Genomic DNA, 17,302 nt, shown 5'->3' on the forward strand with positions numbered 1-17,302 from the left:
ACCCCCCCCCCCCAACAACAGCCGCCGTTTGCCAATAAGTGGCGGTGACGTCACAACGGAGCTCGTGCCAGGCTAGGTGCCCCTTGAGGCGGTCGCGTGAAGTGTGGAAGACTCGCCGCTGCTGCTGTTGGCAGGCAGGAGGAGGTCACGGGGCAGACCCCGGGTGTTGATTTGCCCCGCAGGAAATGACGACGATTAGGACTTGCAGAGGCAGTGTTGTGCAGAGATCACAACACACACAGTACACACACAGAGAAGGATCCCCCCCCTCCCTCCTCCTCATGCCGTGGAGCCTTAACAGACTGTCGGGGCAAGTGCGGTTAGCGAACACCTCAGAAGGCCGGCACGGCGCACGTGGGGGTGGATGGAAAACACCAAGCCCGGCAGCCTTTGTCTACCAAGTGATGTTTACATACCGCTCCAGGTCGACTTAGGGGAGGATGGGGGGGGGTTGAGGCATCGCTAATACCAGTTCAGAGATACGTCACCGATGTCTGCCCTGAGCGGGAATCAGCACAGTGGCGCCGATCGCTACTACGCTGCCGCCCCCCCCCCACCCCACACACCAAGTGGCGGGAATGTCACCAGAGCGCTTGTGCCAGGCTAGGTGCACTTCGAGGCTCGCCGCTGGCAGGTCACGGGACAGACCCAAGTGTCAGTGGCCGACTCAAGATATTACCGGCAGATGCACCACCTGTGCCCCCTACTGTGCAACCTATGCAAAGACACCCAAACTCACTCGCACCCATCACACCCCATCCGATCTTCCACACCACCGTCACACACATCCCGTCATCACACCACAACTCCCACCCATCGCATCTCAAATCACATCACACCCATAACATTACAGCCATCCCACACACATATCACATCGCATCCAAATAATCACATCCCCACCCAACCTATATCACATAACACCAATCACATCACACCCATCACACCATCACACCTCACACCCATCCGCACCCCCGATCACAACCATTGGCTATGTACAGTGCAAAATAAGTTCAACATTCGTACACACATCTCACCACACGTCACGCCCCTCATCCTCGTCGCCACGTCACACCTCGTCACACTTAGTCGTCACTTCACCCCTCGTCACGACGTCACACCTCGTCACACTTAGTCGTCACTTCACCCCTCGTCACACCTCGTCACACTTAGTCGTCACTTCACCCCTCGTCACGACGTCACACCTCGTCGCACTTAGTCGTCACTTCACCCCTCGTCACGACGTCACACCTCGTCACACTTAGTCGTCACTTCACCCCTCGTCACGACGTCACACCTCGTCGCCACGTCACACCTCGTCTCCAGGTCACGCCTCATTGTCGTCAGGACACACGTACGAGAGGAACAGCTCCACCTCGGCGCGCACGACCGCGCCCACCGGGTGGATGTTGTCGGGGGAGGGGTGCGCCGCGCTCATGTCCCACGCGTCGACCACGACCACGCCGCCCGCGCCGGCGCCCAGGTGCCTGCGCAGGGCTCGCCGCATGAGGGCGTCCAGGCCGCGCGCCAGCCACTCGGAGCCGTGCGCCGAGCGGTAGCCGGTGTTGGCGCTCTTGACGAGCACCAGGGTGCGCGGGGCGCGACGCAGCAGGCGGCGCAGCGCCGCGCCGATGCGGTCGACGCGGCCCGCGTAGAGCGCCGTGGGGAACGACGTGAAGTGGGCGCAGACCGAGAGCACCACCACCGTGCCGGGCACGCCTAGCACCCCGCCAGGAGCGAGCGTGCCGCGTGCGTGATGAGGTGTGTGTGTGACGAGGTGTGTGTGACAAGGTGTGTGTGCGTGTATTACGAGGTGTACGTGATGATGTGTGCGACGAGGTATGCATGATGAGGTGTGTGTGACGAGGTGTGTGTGACGAGGTGTGTGTGCGTGTATGACGAGATGCACGTGTTTTTGATTGTGTAACGAGGTGTGCGTGTATGACGAGGTGTACATGATGAGGTGTGTGTAACGAGGTGTGTGTGGCGGGGAGAGAAGGGGAGGGGAGACCACAGAGTAACACGCTAGTCACCACCATGCTTGACATCGTTCTGTGCGAGTGGGAAGCTTAGAGCACGTGGCGGTGGTGGTAGTGGTGGTGGTAGTGATGGTGATTGTTTTGGTAGTGGTGGTGGTGATGGTGGTGGTGATTGTTTTGGTAGTGGTGGTGGCGATGGTGGCGGTGATTGTAGTGGTGGTGGTGTGACCACTGCAGAGCCGGGCAGATCCACTCTGGCCACACTAGCACCGGAGACCGTGACAAAGCCCCCCTGGCCACAACACCACCACCACAATCACCACCACCACCACAATCACCATCACCACCGCCGCCACAATCACCACCATCTCCACCACCACCACTGGCGCCACCACCGCCACGTGCCACGCGCAACCACAATCACCATCACCACCGTCGCCACCACCACCACCACCGCCGCCACAATCACCACCATCTCCACCACCACCACTGGCGCCACCACCGCCACGTGCCACGCGCAACCAGACGCGACCGTCGTGCCCCTGCGCGCCTCTTGCAGCAGCAGCAGCAGCAGCGCCGCTCTGTCGAGACCTGGGCAGTGTGTGGGCCAATGGGAGCCCCCCCCTCACCCCCCTCACCACCCCCCCCCCCCACCCCTAATACGAGGCCAGGGCAGTGCGGCCAATTCAGCGATGTATCCGATGATCCCCTCGCGCGCAACCAGCCAAGAGACTCGAGTCTCACGCTCCCCGTTCACCCCCACGTGCTTCAGGAGGGATCCGCAGAGGGAGGTTCAACAACAGGGGAGGGGGGGATCAACAAGAGGAAGGATCGGTGAGGGTCGGAGGAGCTCAGTGGGGATGGGGGGGGGGGGGCAGCGGGGATCAGGGGGATCAGGGGGATTAGTGAGGATCAGGGGGATTAGTGAGGATCAGGGGGATCAGGGGGATTAGTGGGATCAGGGGGATTAGTGAGGATCAGGGGGATCAGGGGGATTAGTGGGATCAGGGGGATTAGTGAGGATCAGGGGGATCAGGGGGATTAGTGGGGATCAGGGGGATCAGTGAGAATCAGGGGGATTAGTGGGGATCAGGGGGATTAGTGGGATCAGGGGGAACAGGGGGAATCAGGGGGATCAGGGGGATCAGGGGGATCAGTGGGGATCAGTGAGAATCAGGGGGATTAGTGGGATCAGGGGGATCAGTGAGAATCAGGGGGATCAGGGGGATCAGGGGAATTAGTGGGATCAGGGGGATCAGTGAGAATCAGGGGGATCAGGGGGATTAGTGGGATCAGGGGGACCAGTGAGAATCAGGGGGATCAGGAGGATCAGGGGGATTAGTGGGATCAGGGGAATCAGTGAGAATCAGGGGGATTAGTGGGGATCAGGGGGATTAGTGGGATCAGGGGGATCAGTGAGAATCAGGGGGATCAGTGAGAATCAGGGGGATCAGTGGGGATCAGGGGGATCAGTGAGAATCAGGGGGATCAGGGGGATCAGTGAGATTCAGGGGGATTAGTGGGGATCAGTGGGATTAGTGGGATCAGGGGGATCAGTGAGAATCAGGGGGATTAGTGGGATCAGGGGGATCAGTGAGAATCAGGGGGATTAGTGGGGATCAGGGGGATCAGGGGGATCAGTGAGAATCAGGGGGATTAGTGGGGATCAGTGAGGATCAGGGGAACAGTGAGAATCAGGGGGATTAGTGGGGATCAGGGGATCAGGGGGATCAGTGAGAATCAGGGGGATTAGTGGGGATCAGGGGGATCAGGGGGATCAGTGAGAATCAGGGGGATTAGTGGGGATCAAGGGGATCAGTGGGGATCAGGGGGATCAGGGGGATCAGTGAGAATCAGGGGGATTAGTGGGGATCAGGGGGGTGAGTGGGGATCAGGGGGATCAGGGGGATCACCGGGCAGGCTGTCGAGCTCGTTGGCGATGTAGTGGATGGAGGAGACCGGTCCCCGCTTGGAGCGCAGGGGCAGGCCGTGGGAGCGGCACAGAACCACGGCTCCGGTCTCGGAGTCCCGGGCGATCAGCGGCCCCAGCTGCAGGGGAGCGTTGTTGGCCTCCACCTTCAGCGCTGTGCGTGTGGGCGGGGGGGACCTCATTCAACCATCCACTCACCCAAACAGCCACTCACCCAATCACCCACTCACTCACCCACCCACTCACTCACTCACTCAACCACTAACCCACCGACTCAACCACCCACCCACTCACTCACCCACCCACCCACTCAACCACCAACCCACCGACTCAACCACCCACCCACTCACTCACCCACCCACCCACTCAACCACTAACCCGACTCAACCGCCCACCCACTCACCTACCCACTAACTCATCTGCCTTCTAACTCACTCACTCGCCCACTCAATCACCCACCGACTCGCTCATCCACCCACTCACCTACCCGCTCACTCGCTTGCTCGGTCTTCCACTTGCTCGCCCGCCCGCCGGCTAACCTCATAGCTAACTCGCTCACTCACAGGGCGTGGTGTCGGTGAGCGGCTAACCTTACCGGCTCACCGTGTGGCTCACTCACAGCGCGCGGTGTCGGTGAGCGGCTAACCTCACCGGCTCACCGTGTGGCTCACTCACAGGGCGCGGTGTCGGTGAGCGGCTAACCTTACCGGCTCACCGTGTGGCTCACTCACAGCGCGCGGTGTCGGTGAGCGGCTAACCTTACCGGCTCACCGTGTGGCTCACTCACAGCGCGCGGTGTCGGTGAGCGGCTAACCTTACCGGCTCACCGTGTGGCTCACTTACAGCGCGCGGTGTCGGTGAGCGGCTAACCTCACCGGCGCACCGCGTGGCTCACTCACAGGGCGCGGTGTCGGTGAGCAGCTGCCACCACTGGCGCAGCGTCGAGTCCCCGTACATGAAGACTCGGCGGCCCCGGAGACAACTTGCCACGGCTCCCGGCTGCCGGAAGCGCCGAGCGGCGCACACCAACGAGTGCCACTCTCCCCCCACGTAGAACCCGCTCGGCACCACCGCGGTGGGGGGCAGCCCCGGGCGGCACGGGGGCAGGTGTGCCGCTTGGGGGACGGGGGAGTGGGGGGCACAGTGGGGCGGGAGGGGGGCAGGGTGAATGGAGGGGGGAGGTGGGAGAGAGCAGTGGGGGTGGGGGGGGAGTGTGGGGAGGGGGTGAGGGGAGGGAGCAAGAGAATAGGGGGAGAAGGGGAGGGCAAAGAGGTGATATGGAAGAGGGTGTGTGTACGGTGTGTGGTGTCTGTGTGGTTCGTGTGTGTGTGTGCGGTGTGTGTGCGGTGAATGTGCAGTGTGCCCGGTGTGTGTGGTGCAGTAATGTGGGTGCGGTGTGTGGTGCGGTATATGGAGCGATGTGTGTGCGCGGTGTGGTGCATTGTATGTGCGGAGCGGGTTGGTGTGTGTTGCGGTGCGTGGTGTCTGTGTGCAGTGCAGTGTGTGTGGTGTGTCCGGAGCAATTCAGTGTGTGGTGTGGTGTGTGCGGTGTATGGTGCGGTGTGTTTTGTGCGGTGTGTGCGGGGTGTGGTGGTGACTCACTGAGGTTCACCTCCGAGGGCTGCACCATGATGGTGAGGTCACCACCACCAATCGGTACATCGGTCACAGATCTGAAACAACATCATCACCACCATCATCACCACCACCATTATCACCACCATCCTCACCACCATCATAATCGCTCCTGTCCTCCTGCTCCCTCAACCTAGTGATGGTGATGATTATTTCCGGCGGTGATGATGATGTGGATAATGGTCATGATGGTGGTTGTGGTGATAATGGCGGTTATCATGATGATGATAACGGCGGTGATTACTGTGGTGTTGGTTGGAATGGTGATGGTGTTGATGACGATGGTGATAACAGTGGTGATGATTGTGGTGGTGGTGGTAGTGATGATAGTGATGATGATGGTGGTGGTGATGATGGTGACGGTGACGATGATGATCCCCCCCCCACTCCTTCCCCCCCTCCCTCCCCGCCCCACCTATGCAGCAGCGCATCCTCCATCCTGGTGGTGACGGTGCGGTAGCCCCCCATGGAGTGGTAGCTCCAGGCGGAGCAGGGCAGAGTGGGGGGCCTCACGCAGAACCACCGCTCCCCCGCGTCGTGGAACTCGCAGACCTCCGGCTCTTCCTCCGCGTGGGCGGCCCCACCACGCACACGCCCCGGCCTCACGGCGTTGCACTCGGTGCGCTCCGTGCGCCCCCCACCCTCAAAGTAGCCGTAGAAGAAGACCTACAGAGGGCGGGCGGGCGAGGCGTGAGAACGAACGACTCCAACCTCGCACGTCCGGCACTGCCCGAGATTCTGCAGTGGCCCCCCCCCCAACCCGGCCCAGTTAAACCCCCTCGGCTACAGCTCCCACAGCCCTCGGCTACAGCTCCCACTCCACTTGGCTAGACTATACAGGAACACCGTGCACTTCCGTCTGGACGAATATCAAAAATGTTCGAATGTCAAAGCAGAGCCATTGTTTGGCTTGCAAATGTATTTTGGCCGGCGAAAAACGTACATGCAAATAGCTACAGTGAATATATAACACGTACGTGCAAATAGCTACAGTAAATATATAACACGTACGTGCAAATAGCTACAGTGAATATATAACACGTACGTGCAAATAGCTACAGTGAATATATAACACGTACGTGCAAATAGCTACAGTGAATATATAACACTTACGTGCAAATAGCTACAGTGAATATATAACACGTACGTGCAAATAGCTACAGTGAATATATAACACGTACGTGCAAATAGCTACAGTGAATATATAACACGTACGTGCAAATAGCTACAGTGAATATATAACACGTACGTGCAAATAGCTACAGTGAATATATAACACGTACGTGCAAATAGCTACAGTGAATATATAACACGTACGTGCAAATAGCTACAGTGAATATATAACACATACGTGCAAATAGCTACAGTGAATATATAACACGTACGTGCAAATAGCTACAGTGAATATATAACACGTACGTGCAAATAGCTACAGTGAATATATAACACGTACGTGCAAATAGCTACAGTAAATATATAACACGTATGTGCAAATAGCTACAGTGAATATATAACACGTACGTGCAAATAGCTACAGTGAATATATAACACGTATGTGCAAATAGCTACAGTGAATATATAACACGTACGTGCAAATAGCTACAGTGAATATATAACACGTGCGTGCAAATAGCTACAGTAAATATATAACACGTACGTGCAAATAGCTACAGTGAATATATAACACGTGCATGCAAATAGCTACAGTGAATATATAACACGTACGTGCAAATAGCTGCAGTAAATATATAACACGTACGTGCAAATAGCTACAGTGAATATATAACACGTACGTGCAAATAGCTACAGTGAATATATAACACGTACGTGCAAATAGCTACAGTGAATATATAACACGTACGTGCAAATAGCTGCAGTAAATATATAACACGTACGTGCAAATAGCTACAGTGAATATATAACACGTACGTGCAAATAGCTACAGTGAATATATAACACGTACGTGCAAATAGCTACAGTAAATATATAACACGTACGTGCAAATAGCTGATTTAGGAGAAAGATCTGCTAACGACAAGAGCTTATAAAGGGTTTTGGTGGGGTCAACCCCAGGGGTAAGTGGGCGGAGCTAGAGAAGGAAGAAAGGGGGGAGGCAAGGAGGGAGAGAGAGGGCAGTTGGGCACAGGTTATAGATGGAAGCTAGAGAAAAGCTGGGTTAATGATGCTAATGTGAGAAAATTAGCGTGTCAATAATACAGGATGCTGCAGCGTTGGCTGCTGCGCTGTGAGAAAGGGGGGGGGAGGCAAGGAGGGAGGGAGGGGGGGAGTTGGGCACAGGTTATAGAAGATAGAGAGAAACTTCTCTCTACCTTCCATCTATAACCTGTGCCCAACTGCCCTCTCCCTCCCTCCTTGCCTCCCCCCTTTCTTCCTTCTCTAGCTCCGCCCACTTACCGCTGGGGTTGAGCCCACCAAAACCCTTTATAAGCTCTTGTCGTTAACAGATCTTTCTCCTAAATCAGCAGTTGTCCTGCTGTATCGGTTCCGCCTGATGATGGTCGCATGTGTTGCGATCGAAACGTCGTGATTTATTTTATTTATACGTGACTTTACCGAAAGAACCAAAGAGTATGCATCTCTACACTTGTGTAAGTGGACGAGTTTGGTTTGTGCTGGCGTAGCGTTTATTTATTTCCTCTAACACTTTAGCGTTGTTCTTAAGAATTGTACCGACTGTTGTGGGAGGTATGCCTAGCTTGCGATTTATATCAGCATGGGACATGCCTTGCTCATTAAGTTTGATTATGTCAAGCATATCTTGCAAATTGAGAACCTTATGGGTTCTTTCAGCTTTACTATCACCACACTTAGGACCCATTATGAATATATTAAAGCACGAAAATAAGTATTTTACAGTAATAACAAACATAAGCACAGTATGAATACTGTACACGTGTTTTATAACCACGAAAATAACTATGAACACAAAATAACTATGAATTGTTTAAGTATAATCACAGAAATAAGTACGGTATTAATAACACATGAATAAACACAAATATAAAAGATGCTCACTGAACCACTTCTATTTAACGACTGAACGAAGACGATGGCGCGTGGCGCGAACGTCGTGGAAGGTTTGTAAGAAATTGGACAAAAGCACGTGGACGACATTTGAAATGTGGTGATAATTGAAAATGGCCGCAAGAGTGAAGCGACGAAAGTCAGTTAGCTACAGCCCCCCACCCTCGCACCCCCCCCCCCCCGCAGGCCCCCACCCCCAGCCCGCCCCCACCCCCAGCCCGCCCCCAGCCCGCCCCCACCTTGTCGGGCGCCTCGTCACGCAGGCGGGCGAGCAGTGCGACGGCCTCCCGCGAGTGGACCAGCGAGATAGAGACGGCCGTGGCGCCCGGCCACAGCAGGCGGAACGTGGCCGAGTAGGTCCCGTCCGCGTGGTCCCGCACCGCGCCCGCGGCGCTCGTCACCCCTGCGCCGTCCGGCTCAAACCCCGCCAGGCTGGCCAGCCCCGCCAGCCCCACCAACCCGGCGAGCCCGCCGTGTCCGTATACCTCCTGCGCCGAGTGGATCCTCGCGCGAAAGTAGTCCCCGCCGCGCAGCTTGGCGCTGCCGTTGTAGTCCCGTGCCACGATGGACACGGTGAGTAGATCGCCCACTCGATAAGAGGGGGGGGAGGGGGAGGAGGAGGACTGTGGGGGGGGTACGATGCGCATGGAGCAGTGGCGGGCGCTCGTGACCCGTAGGGACATGTGGGGGGTCGTGAACGGGAATCGGGGGGCCCACTCAGCCCAGAAACTCGACGGCAGCAGCTGAGAGGGGGAAGAGGGGGGAGGGGGGGTGCAGAGGTGGAGGCCGAGGAGGAGGAGAAGAGGTTAGATGGCCAGAGGGGAGGTGATGGGGGTGGTGATGGTGGTGGTAATGATGGTGGTCGTGGTGATGCATGATGGGAGGTGGTGCGGGTGGTGATGGGGGTCACTCACGTTCGAGAGGAGGATGATGGCAAAGATAATGGTGAAGATGGCTCCCAGAGTACGAGTCCGTTTCACCCGGCCTTCTTTCATCTCTCCACCTGACATCAACATCCTCATTAACATCGCATTCAACAGCAGCACCATCACCACCAAAATCAACAGCAGCAGCAGCATCAGGAGCATCATCATCATAAGCAACAGCAGAATCAACAGCAGTGGCGTCATAATCAGTCATCCCAATTATCATCAAAATCATCATCAGTAACAGCAGCATCGTCGTCCTAATCAGCATCGCACGTTCACACAAATGCCCGCTGCTTACTTTCAACTTGCCGGAACACCTCCGCCATGAGCCAGAGTTTCTGGGGAGGTCTGGACTGAGTACCCAGTGCAAACATAACAGCTGCACAAGCTGCTGTCGTGAAACTCAGAAGGGGGGGGCGATGCCAACCCCAGTTGTAAGCGATGATGAAACCTTAATCAGCACAACGAGACCAGGCTATTGTGGGTTTGAGTGGAGTCCTCGATGGATGATTGCCACAGCAGTGAAAGTCAGGTAGTCACATCTTACAGATAACAAGCCGATGGTCAGGAGGAAGATCAACTCCACGGTAGGTCCTGATGGTCAAGGACATGGGCCCACATTTGCTATTCAATAACTATGTAGTCCTGCTTGTGCCTGGTGTGCGTCCATGATATCGTGTGAATGCACCGATGCCACAACAGCGTGTTGGTGATTACATGCTGATGGGCTGCACAACAGCCTCCTACCATTGTTATTGAGCTGATCTGGATCATGCCTTCCAATCATTCCAGACCACGTAACTGCATCATGACCCACTCGGGCAATAAAGTCACCCAAGAGGACGACTCTATACTGAGGGGTCGCAATAGCCAGCACCTGCGACAGGTCACAGAAAGCATCCGACTCATCAACCTTGCCCGCATCCCTCCACTGATGTTCATCTTCGGTGGGGGCATAAGCCACCACCACCACCATCCCTTTCCTCCCGTTGATGAGACTCACGGCCTCTCACACCTCATCTCCATGTTTCCACACACCCTTCATATATTGTTAAAAAAGTGGCACTCCCTGTTGTTTGGCAGTTTCCTGTCCCAAGTGGACAACAACTGTCCTCCCCCTTCTGGTGGCTGGAGCCAGAACCAGTCCACCGGACCTCTGGTATTCAACGGAGGTCCAAGCGGTACCGGTCCAGCTCCCGACAGAGGAATTGAAGCCTCTTCTCCGCAGTGAGCGTTCGGACATCCCACGTGGCCAACCTCGGTGATTCCCTGGTGCTTCTTGAAGAGCCCCGAGGGGAGGGGTAAAATCTGGCTCCACCAAATTGGCATCATAGATTCATGAACTTTGGTTAATGTTTCAGTAAATGTCAGTCAAAATGTTGATTTCACACAACCCATATGGGTCACCACGTGATTCTTGTACAGTGAAATTGATTTTTCAGGTTCAAGAGGCATAAAGCCGTTTCTCTATGGCAGGGGTGGGGAACGTCTGGCCCGTGGGCCGTAAAAGGTAAATCATTTGATGTGGCCCTGCCAAGGCAACCGCAGATGGGACTCAAAGTTCAATAAATCTAGGAGCAGATCCTGGAAAAGCAGTTGCTGGTAGCAACATCGTCAATACCATCTAACATCGCACGCCTCACCAAAGAGAAGCAGTTCCAGCCATCGCATTAGGGGCGAGTTAATTACATGTTTGACCAAATATAACAGACTTAGTTTTAAGTTGATAATTTAGTACGGCCCGCGAATGATGTTATATAAATATCCAAATGTCACTTGGCAGAAAAAAGGTTACTCACCCCTGCTCTGTGGGCAAACCATTTTTGTTGTCTGTTTGTGTTTCTCCCTTGTGATGGGACTTTGTAGGACGAACGTTGAGGTGTATCAAGGCACGGAGGGACAAAAAATGTCTGAATTGGTCTGTAATAAGGCAGGGCACTGATCAGGGGTTGACAGGTTTGTAACACTTCACACTCAGGTTTACAGACGGTCCGAATTTACGACGCCCACAGCATATGCCACCACGGATCGATTTACGGCGCAGAAACATCCTCTCCGACGCATCGATCGACCGATGACTCTGACCACATTTGATCAGCGAGGTGCTTACTTGTGAAACGTAGTAGAATGTGATTTTTATTCTTCTTCAGAAGAAGATCAAGCCACTTTAGCCTAGGTAGGAAAGAAGACAAGGTGAGCAAAATGTTTTAGTGTTGTGGGTCAATTTTGGTAAAACAAAAATTCATATTCTTGATTCTTTCGGTAAAGTCACGTAGAAGGGAAATAATAAAAAATAAAATAAAAATACATTTTTGTTCCAATTTTCTTGCTGTGGTTTTCACACCTGATGACGATTGCTTGTGTTGCAATCGAAACGTCGTGATAATTTTTTATTTTATTATTTCCCTTCTACGTGACTTTACCGAAAGAACCGATAATATGAATCCCTGCAGTCACGAAAGCTTTAAATCGAAACAAAAATTAATGTTTCAGGAACTTTGTACAACAGCACTCTTGCCAAATGAATTTACAGGAGTCAGGGACTATTTTCTAACGTGTTATAGCATGAAGAATGGATTATACTTTATAGATACAGTCGATTATTGATTATCCGGCGGCTTTGGGGTTAAGAGGGCGCCGGATAATCACGAATCATTCTTTAAAATTGCTTTATTTTGCACACTCTTGCGTAACGTTACATGAATAAGTGTTGTGTGTATGTTTTCCTTAGTGTGTTACTCCTAATGTTCACGATATTGACCTTGGCACAAACGTACAAATAGACACGAAAATACAGATCCTAGTGTGAAAAAGTTACCGCATTTATTCTATATTTGAAGCTTTCGTGACTGCAAGGATTCATACTCTTAGGTTTTTTCGGTAAAGTCACATAGGTAAAAATAAAAAGAATATTTTTTTAGGATTTTTTCTATTATTTCTATTATTTATTACTTATTTTTACCTACGTGACTTTACTGCATTTAACTTGACCGGACTTCCCACTCTAATCTCCACCCCGCTCTTGTTTCAACTTCAACAACGTCAAACAGTTTTTGACAATCGCCGGACTGTGGTCGACAACCTTTGGAGCGGTGTTTGCAGGATCGGCCCGGGACCGACTGATTAAGTTGTAATCTGGATAACCGAGTGTGTATATGTGTGTATATGCCAACACCAGTGACGATTATCTAAACAGGTCCCGGGCCTGCCCTAGGTCGACTCAGCCTCAAATGAGTACCTGGTACGGTGTAAACATTGTCACTAGGGAGACAAAGGCGGTCGGGCGTGGTGCTGGCCACCCACCCCCTCGTGTACCGTTCCGGCCTTCATAGGTGCTCGCTAACAGCACTTGCCCCTACAGTCTGTTAAGGCTACACACGGGGGATCTTTGTCTTTTATCTTTGTGTTTGTCCCGAGACCCAGCAGGTGTCATGGGTTGGGTCTGCCCCGTGACCTCCTCCTGTCAGCAGAGAGCCTTCGACACTTCACGTGGCAGCCTCAAAGTGCACCTAGCCTGGCACAGGCGCCGTGGTGACACCACCGTCACTTCGAGGCGAATGGCGGGTGTTGGTAATTGGTGTTGAGTGCAATATTTCGTAGCCTTTCTTGCGAAAATGTGGTTTCTGGCAGCGTATTTCAAGAACGCAACCATCCTGCATTTTATGGAAGTGATTGCCAACACGTGGCACGTGAGACACACACGATCACACAACGTGGCAAAACCTCGTGTGTTCATAGTCACTGCCAATACAATTGCATGGCAAAACCTCGTGTGTTTATAATCACGGCTAATACAATTACGTGGTAAAACTTCGTGTTTATAATCACGGCTAATACAATTACGTGGTAAAACTTCGTGTTTATAATCACGGCCTATACAATTACGTGGTAAAACGTCGTGTTTATAATCACGGCCAATACAATTACGTGGTAAAACTTCGTGTTCACAGTCACGGCTAATACAATTACGTGGTAAAACTTCGTGTTTATAATCACGGCCAATACAATTACGTGGTAAAACTTCGTGTTCAGTCACGGCTAATACAGTTACGTGGTAAAACCTCGTGTTTATAATCACGTCCTATACAATTACGTGGTAAAACTTCGTGTTCATAGTCACGGCTAATACAATTACGTGGTAAAACTTCGTGTTTATAATCACGCCATATACAATAACGTGGTAAAACTTCGTGCGTTCATAGTCACGTCCTGTACTATTTACACAACGTTGGGTTCCATCAAGAGCCATCAAAGACGAGTGATTGCTGTGCTCAAGAAGAATATGAACTTTGTATCACTGGAACACGCCACTAACACGAGCTAGCGATCGCGTGGTCTATAAAATAGACGCTTTGTTAAACTCATACATTACATTCGCGTCTTATTATTACATAACACGCAAAATTCGTTTTAAACCCTGCAATGTTGTTGTCTATTCATCTTGGATGGTTTTTGTTGTTGCTATTGCACATTTTGAGGTACCTTGTGGCTTAAGGCTGCATCGGTTAAGAGTTTTGAAGGCCTTGAAATGCCCCAAAGGCCACGAATTCCTCGGCAGGGCCCACAACCTTCTGCTTAAGTTCGAATATAAATACAGCGAACAAGTCACTCAGTTGTCGTGTGTCGAAGAATCACTCCACAAACACAAAACTATCGTCTTTATAGCCAAACTCAACAGACTGCAGCAGCAGCAACAACTACAACGACCGCCATTGCTACTAAGTGGCGGTGACGTCACCACGGCGCCCGTGCCAGGCTAGGTGCAGGAGGTCACGTGACACCCAGCAGGTGCCACGGGTCGACTGACTGAGATGACTGGTAGATGCAACAACAACAACAACCGCCATTCGCCACTAAGTGGCGGTGACGTCACCACGACGCTTGTGCCAGGCCATGTGCACCTTGAGGCCAAGTGAAGTGTCGAACGCCCGCTGGCAGGAGGTCACGGGGCAGACCCAGCAGGTGCCACGGGTCGACTGACCGAGATGACCGAGATGACTGGCTGATGCACCACCTGTGCCCCCTACTGTACCAACTTGCTGTGCTTTATCCACCCGGCGCTCCGCTCGTTGTTGTGAGCGTCGCTCCTCCGCCCTCCGTTGTTGGAGGGCGACTGCCTCCAACTGCCCAGTAGCGTCCTTCACGAGCCTCCTCCACAGAGGCCGATCTTGACACCGCTGGTACCAGTCATCGGCAAGTCCACTCAGCTCCACGTCCTCCTGTACCACGTCACTCCATCTCTTCTCTAGCCCGTGCCGCGCCCGTTTAGCCCCCTCGATCCGGCCGAACAAAAGCTGTTTCGGCATGCGGTGGCTGGGCATGCGGGCTACATGACCCAGCCAACGCAGCCTTGCCTGCCGGAGGAGCTCACCGATGGAACTTTGTCCAGATCTTTCAAGGATTTGTGAGCTCCTCACACAATCCAGCCTGGTTAAACCCAGGATGGATCGTGGACAGGCCAGCCTAAATGTTTGAACCGGTGAAGGTGTTCCATTTGGGGGGTTCCACGTTTCGCACGCGTAGAGAAGGGAGTTCATGACCGTGGCCGAGAAGACCCGGGCCTGCCCACCATCATGAAGGTCCTTAATGATTGTGAGCAGAAAGTCAGGGACTCTAAAAGCACGAAGAACAACTCAGAGCCCAAGCCTATTGATGATGATATCACAGGCCTTGACCAGGTCAATAAAGCAGAGATGTCGGTCCTGTTGGAATAGCATCGGTGCAGGACCGCCCTGGCCTGCAACCACATTGGCAAGGCGATGTTGAATAATCATTGCCAGGACCTTTCCCGGCACACCGAGGAGTTAAATGCCCCTGTAGTTGTTACATTCTGTGCGGTCCCCCTTCTTAAAGAGGGGGACCACCAGGGCATCCTTCCAATCCTGCGGAACCCGTCCAGACTGTTGTAATGATGCCATGTAGGGCAGTCTCTGCCGCGCACACAAAGACAAAGATCCCCCGTATAGCCTGTAAAAGACTGTCGGGGCAAGTGCTGTTAGCGTGCAACTATGAAGGCCGGCACGGCACACGAGGGGGTGGGTGGCCAGCACCACGCCCGGCCGCATTTGTCTCCCTAGTGGCGCTGTTTACACATTGTACCGGGTACTCATTTTAGGCTGAGTCGACCTAGGGAAGGGCCAGGACCGGTTCAAATAATCGTCCCTGGTGCTGGCCGTGAGCGGGAATCGAATTCGGATCGCCAGGTTCGTAATGCAGCGAGCAGACCGCTACACAGGCGCGCACACACACACAGCACACAGATACACACTCACGGTCACTGCGCATACACACAATTAGCAACACACACGTCTCTCCCCGTGTCTCTGTGTCTCTCTATCTCTCACAGTGTCTCTCTCCGTGTCTCTCCCCGCGTCTCTCTGTGTCTCTCTCTTTTTTCTACGCTCAGTGGAAACAAGAAGATGCTCGTTGTAGCCGGCACTTTGCTTCGTTCATCATTTCGATTTTTTTCTTTGCTTTATGTAACCCCGCTCTCGCCCACTCTCCCCGCGTCTCTCTGTCTCTCTCCCCGTGTCTCTCTGTGTGTCTCTCCCCGTGTCTCTCTGTGTCTCTCCCCGTGTCTCTCTGTGTCTCTCTCCGTGTCTCTCTGTGTATCTCTCCCCGTATCTCTGTGTCTCTCCCTGTGTCTCTCCCCGTGTCTCTCTGTGTATCTCTCCCCGTGTCTCTCTGTGTATCTCTCCCCGTGTCTCTCTGTGTCTCTCCCCGTGTCTATCTGTGTGTCTCTCCCCGTGTCTCTCTGTGTATCTCTCCCCGTGTCTCTGTGTGTCTCTCCCCGTGTCTCTCTGTGTATCTCTCCCCGTGTCTCTGTGTATCTCTCCCCGTGTCTCTGTGTATCTCTCCCCGTGTCTCTGTGTATCTCTCCCCGTGTCTCTCTGTGTATCTCTCCCCGTGTCTCTCTGTGTATCTCTTCCCGTGTATCTCTGTGTATCTCTGTGTATCTCTCCCCGTGTCTCTCTGTGTCTCTCCCCGTGTCTCTCTTCGTGTCTCTCTGTGTCTCTCCCCGTGTCTCTGTGTATCTCTCCCCGTGTCTCTGTGTGTCTCTCCCCGTGTCTCTCTCCGTGTCTCTCCCCGTGTATCTCTCCCCGTGTCTCTCTGTGTCTCTCTCCCCGTGTCTCTATGTGTCTCTCCCCGTGTCTCTCTGTGTCTCTCCCCGTGTCTCTCTGTGTATCTCTCCCCGTGTATCTCTGTGTCTCTCTCCCCGTGTCTCTGTGTCTCTCCCCGTGTCTCTCTGTGTATCTCTCCCCGTGTATCTGTGTATCTCTGTGTCTCTGCGTCTCTCCTCGTGTCTCTTACCGTCTCTGCAGCACGCGAGCACACGCGGAGGAGCGATTCGGAGCAGCTGGGAGCAAGGGGAGGGGGCCGGGGGGGGAGGGGGAGCGGGGGGAGGGGGGGCGGGGGGAGGGGGAGCGGGGGGGAGGGGAGCGGGGGGGGAGGGGAGTTGCTATGGAGACGCGGGGAGCACGGGGACCACGCGATAGGGCACGGAGGCACCCCACCCAGCAATGGTGTGAGTCGGGTGATTGGTGATGGGAGAATGGTGACGATGGGGAGAGGATGGCGATGGTAATGACGGGATGATTGGCCTGATGGTGATGATGATGGGAGGACGGTGACAGTGGGATGATGATGGTGGTGGTGGAGTGAGGAGGAGGCGGTGTATGGCGGCAGCAGTGATGTTGGTGAAAAGAGGATGGCGATGGGGGTGATGATAGAGGATGGCGGTGGGGGTGATGGGGGTGATGGGGGTGATGAAGAGGATGGCGGTGGGG

The 17,302-nt window shown here is 53.7% G+C and overlaps 1 protein-coding gene across 4 annotated transcripts; it reads right to left on the reverse strand.

The window, feature by feature from the left end:
* Positions 1–7: 7 nt before the first annotated feature.
* LOC144942385 (NXPE family member 3-like) lies at positions 8–16,890 on the reverse strand. 4 transcript variants are annotated; one of them, XM_078869222.1, is made up of 9 exons: positions 16,827–16,890; positions 11,626–11,687; positions 9,501–9,589; positions 8,826–9,329; positions 5,957–6,207; positions 5,509–5,579; positions 4,806–5,021; positions 3,890–4,060; positions 8–1,716 (listed from the first exon to the last, which is right to left on the reverse strand). In XM_078869222.1, exons 3-9 carry the CDS (start codon positions 9,579–9,581, stop codon positions 1,325–1,327), a joined length of 1,686 nt encoding a protein of 561 aa, XP_078725348.1. In that variant the 5' UTR covers positions 9,582–9,589; positions 11,626–11,687; positions 16,827–16,890; the 3' UTR covers positions 8–1,324. The 4 variants fall into 4 exon arrangements, with proteins under 4 accessions (XP_078725348.1, XP_078725349.1, XP_078725347.1 ...); XM_078869223.1 differs by lacking the exon at positions 16,827–16,890 and adding an exon at positions 14,552–14,617; XM_078869221.1 differs by lacking the exons at positions 11,626–11,687; positions 16,827–16,890 and adding exons at positions 10,263–10,392; positions 11,315–11,356.
* Between the last annotated feature and the right edge of the window lie 412 nt (positions 16,891–17,302).

The sequence above is a fragment of the Lampetra fluviatilis genome, chromosome 27, assembly GCF_964198595.1.
Source record: "Lampetra fluviatilis chromosome 27, kcLamFluv1.1, whole genome shotgun sequence".
NCBI lineage: Eukaryota > Metazoa > Chordata > Hyperoartia > Petromyzontiformes > Petromyzontidae > Lampetra > Lampetra fluviatilis.

What these genes read in the sequence shown, in the direction of transcription:
- LOC144942385 (XM_078869220.1), bottom strand. Translation starts at nt 10,491, where the DNA reads ATGGTGGTGGTGGTGGCTTATGCCCCCACCGAAGATGAACATCAGTGG. An exon ending in GTGACGAGGCGCCCGACAAG is followed by an intron (nt 6,208 to 8,825) that starts GTGGGGGCGGGC and finishes CGCCCTCTGTAG; the next exon opens with GTCTTCTTCTACGGCTACTT. An exon ending in CGAGCTCGACAGCCTGCCCG is followed by an intron (nt 1,717 to 3,889) that starts GTGATCCCCCTG and finishes GCGGGGTGCTAG; the next exon opens with GCGTGCCCGGCACGGTGGTG.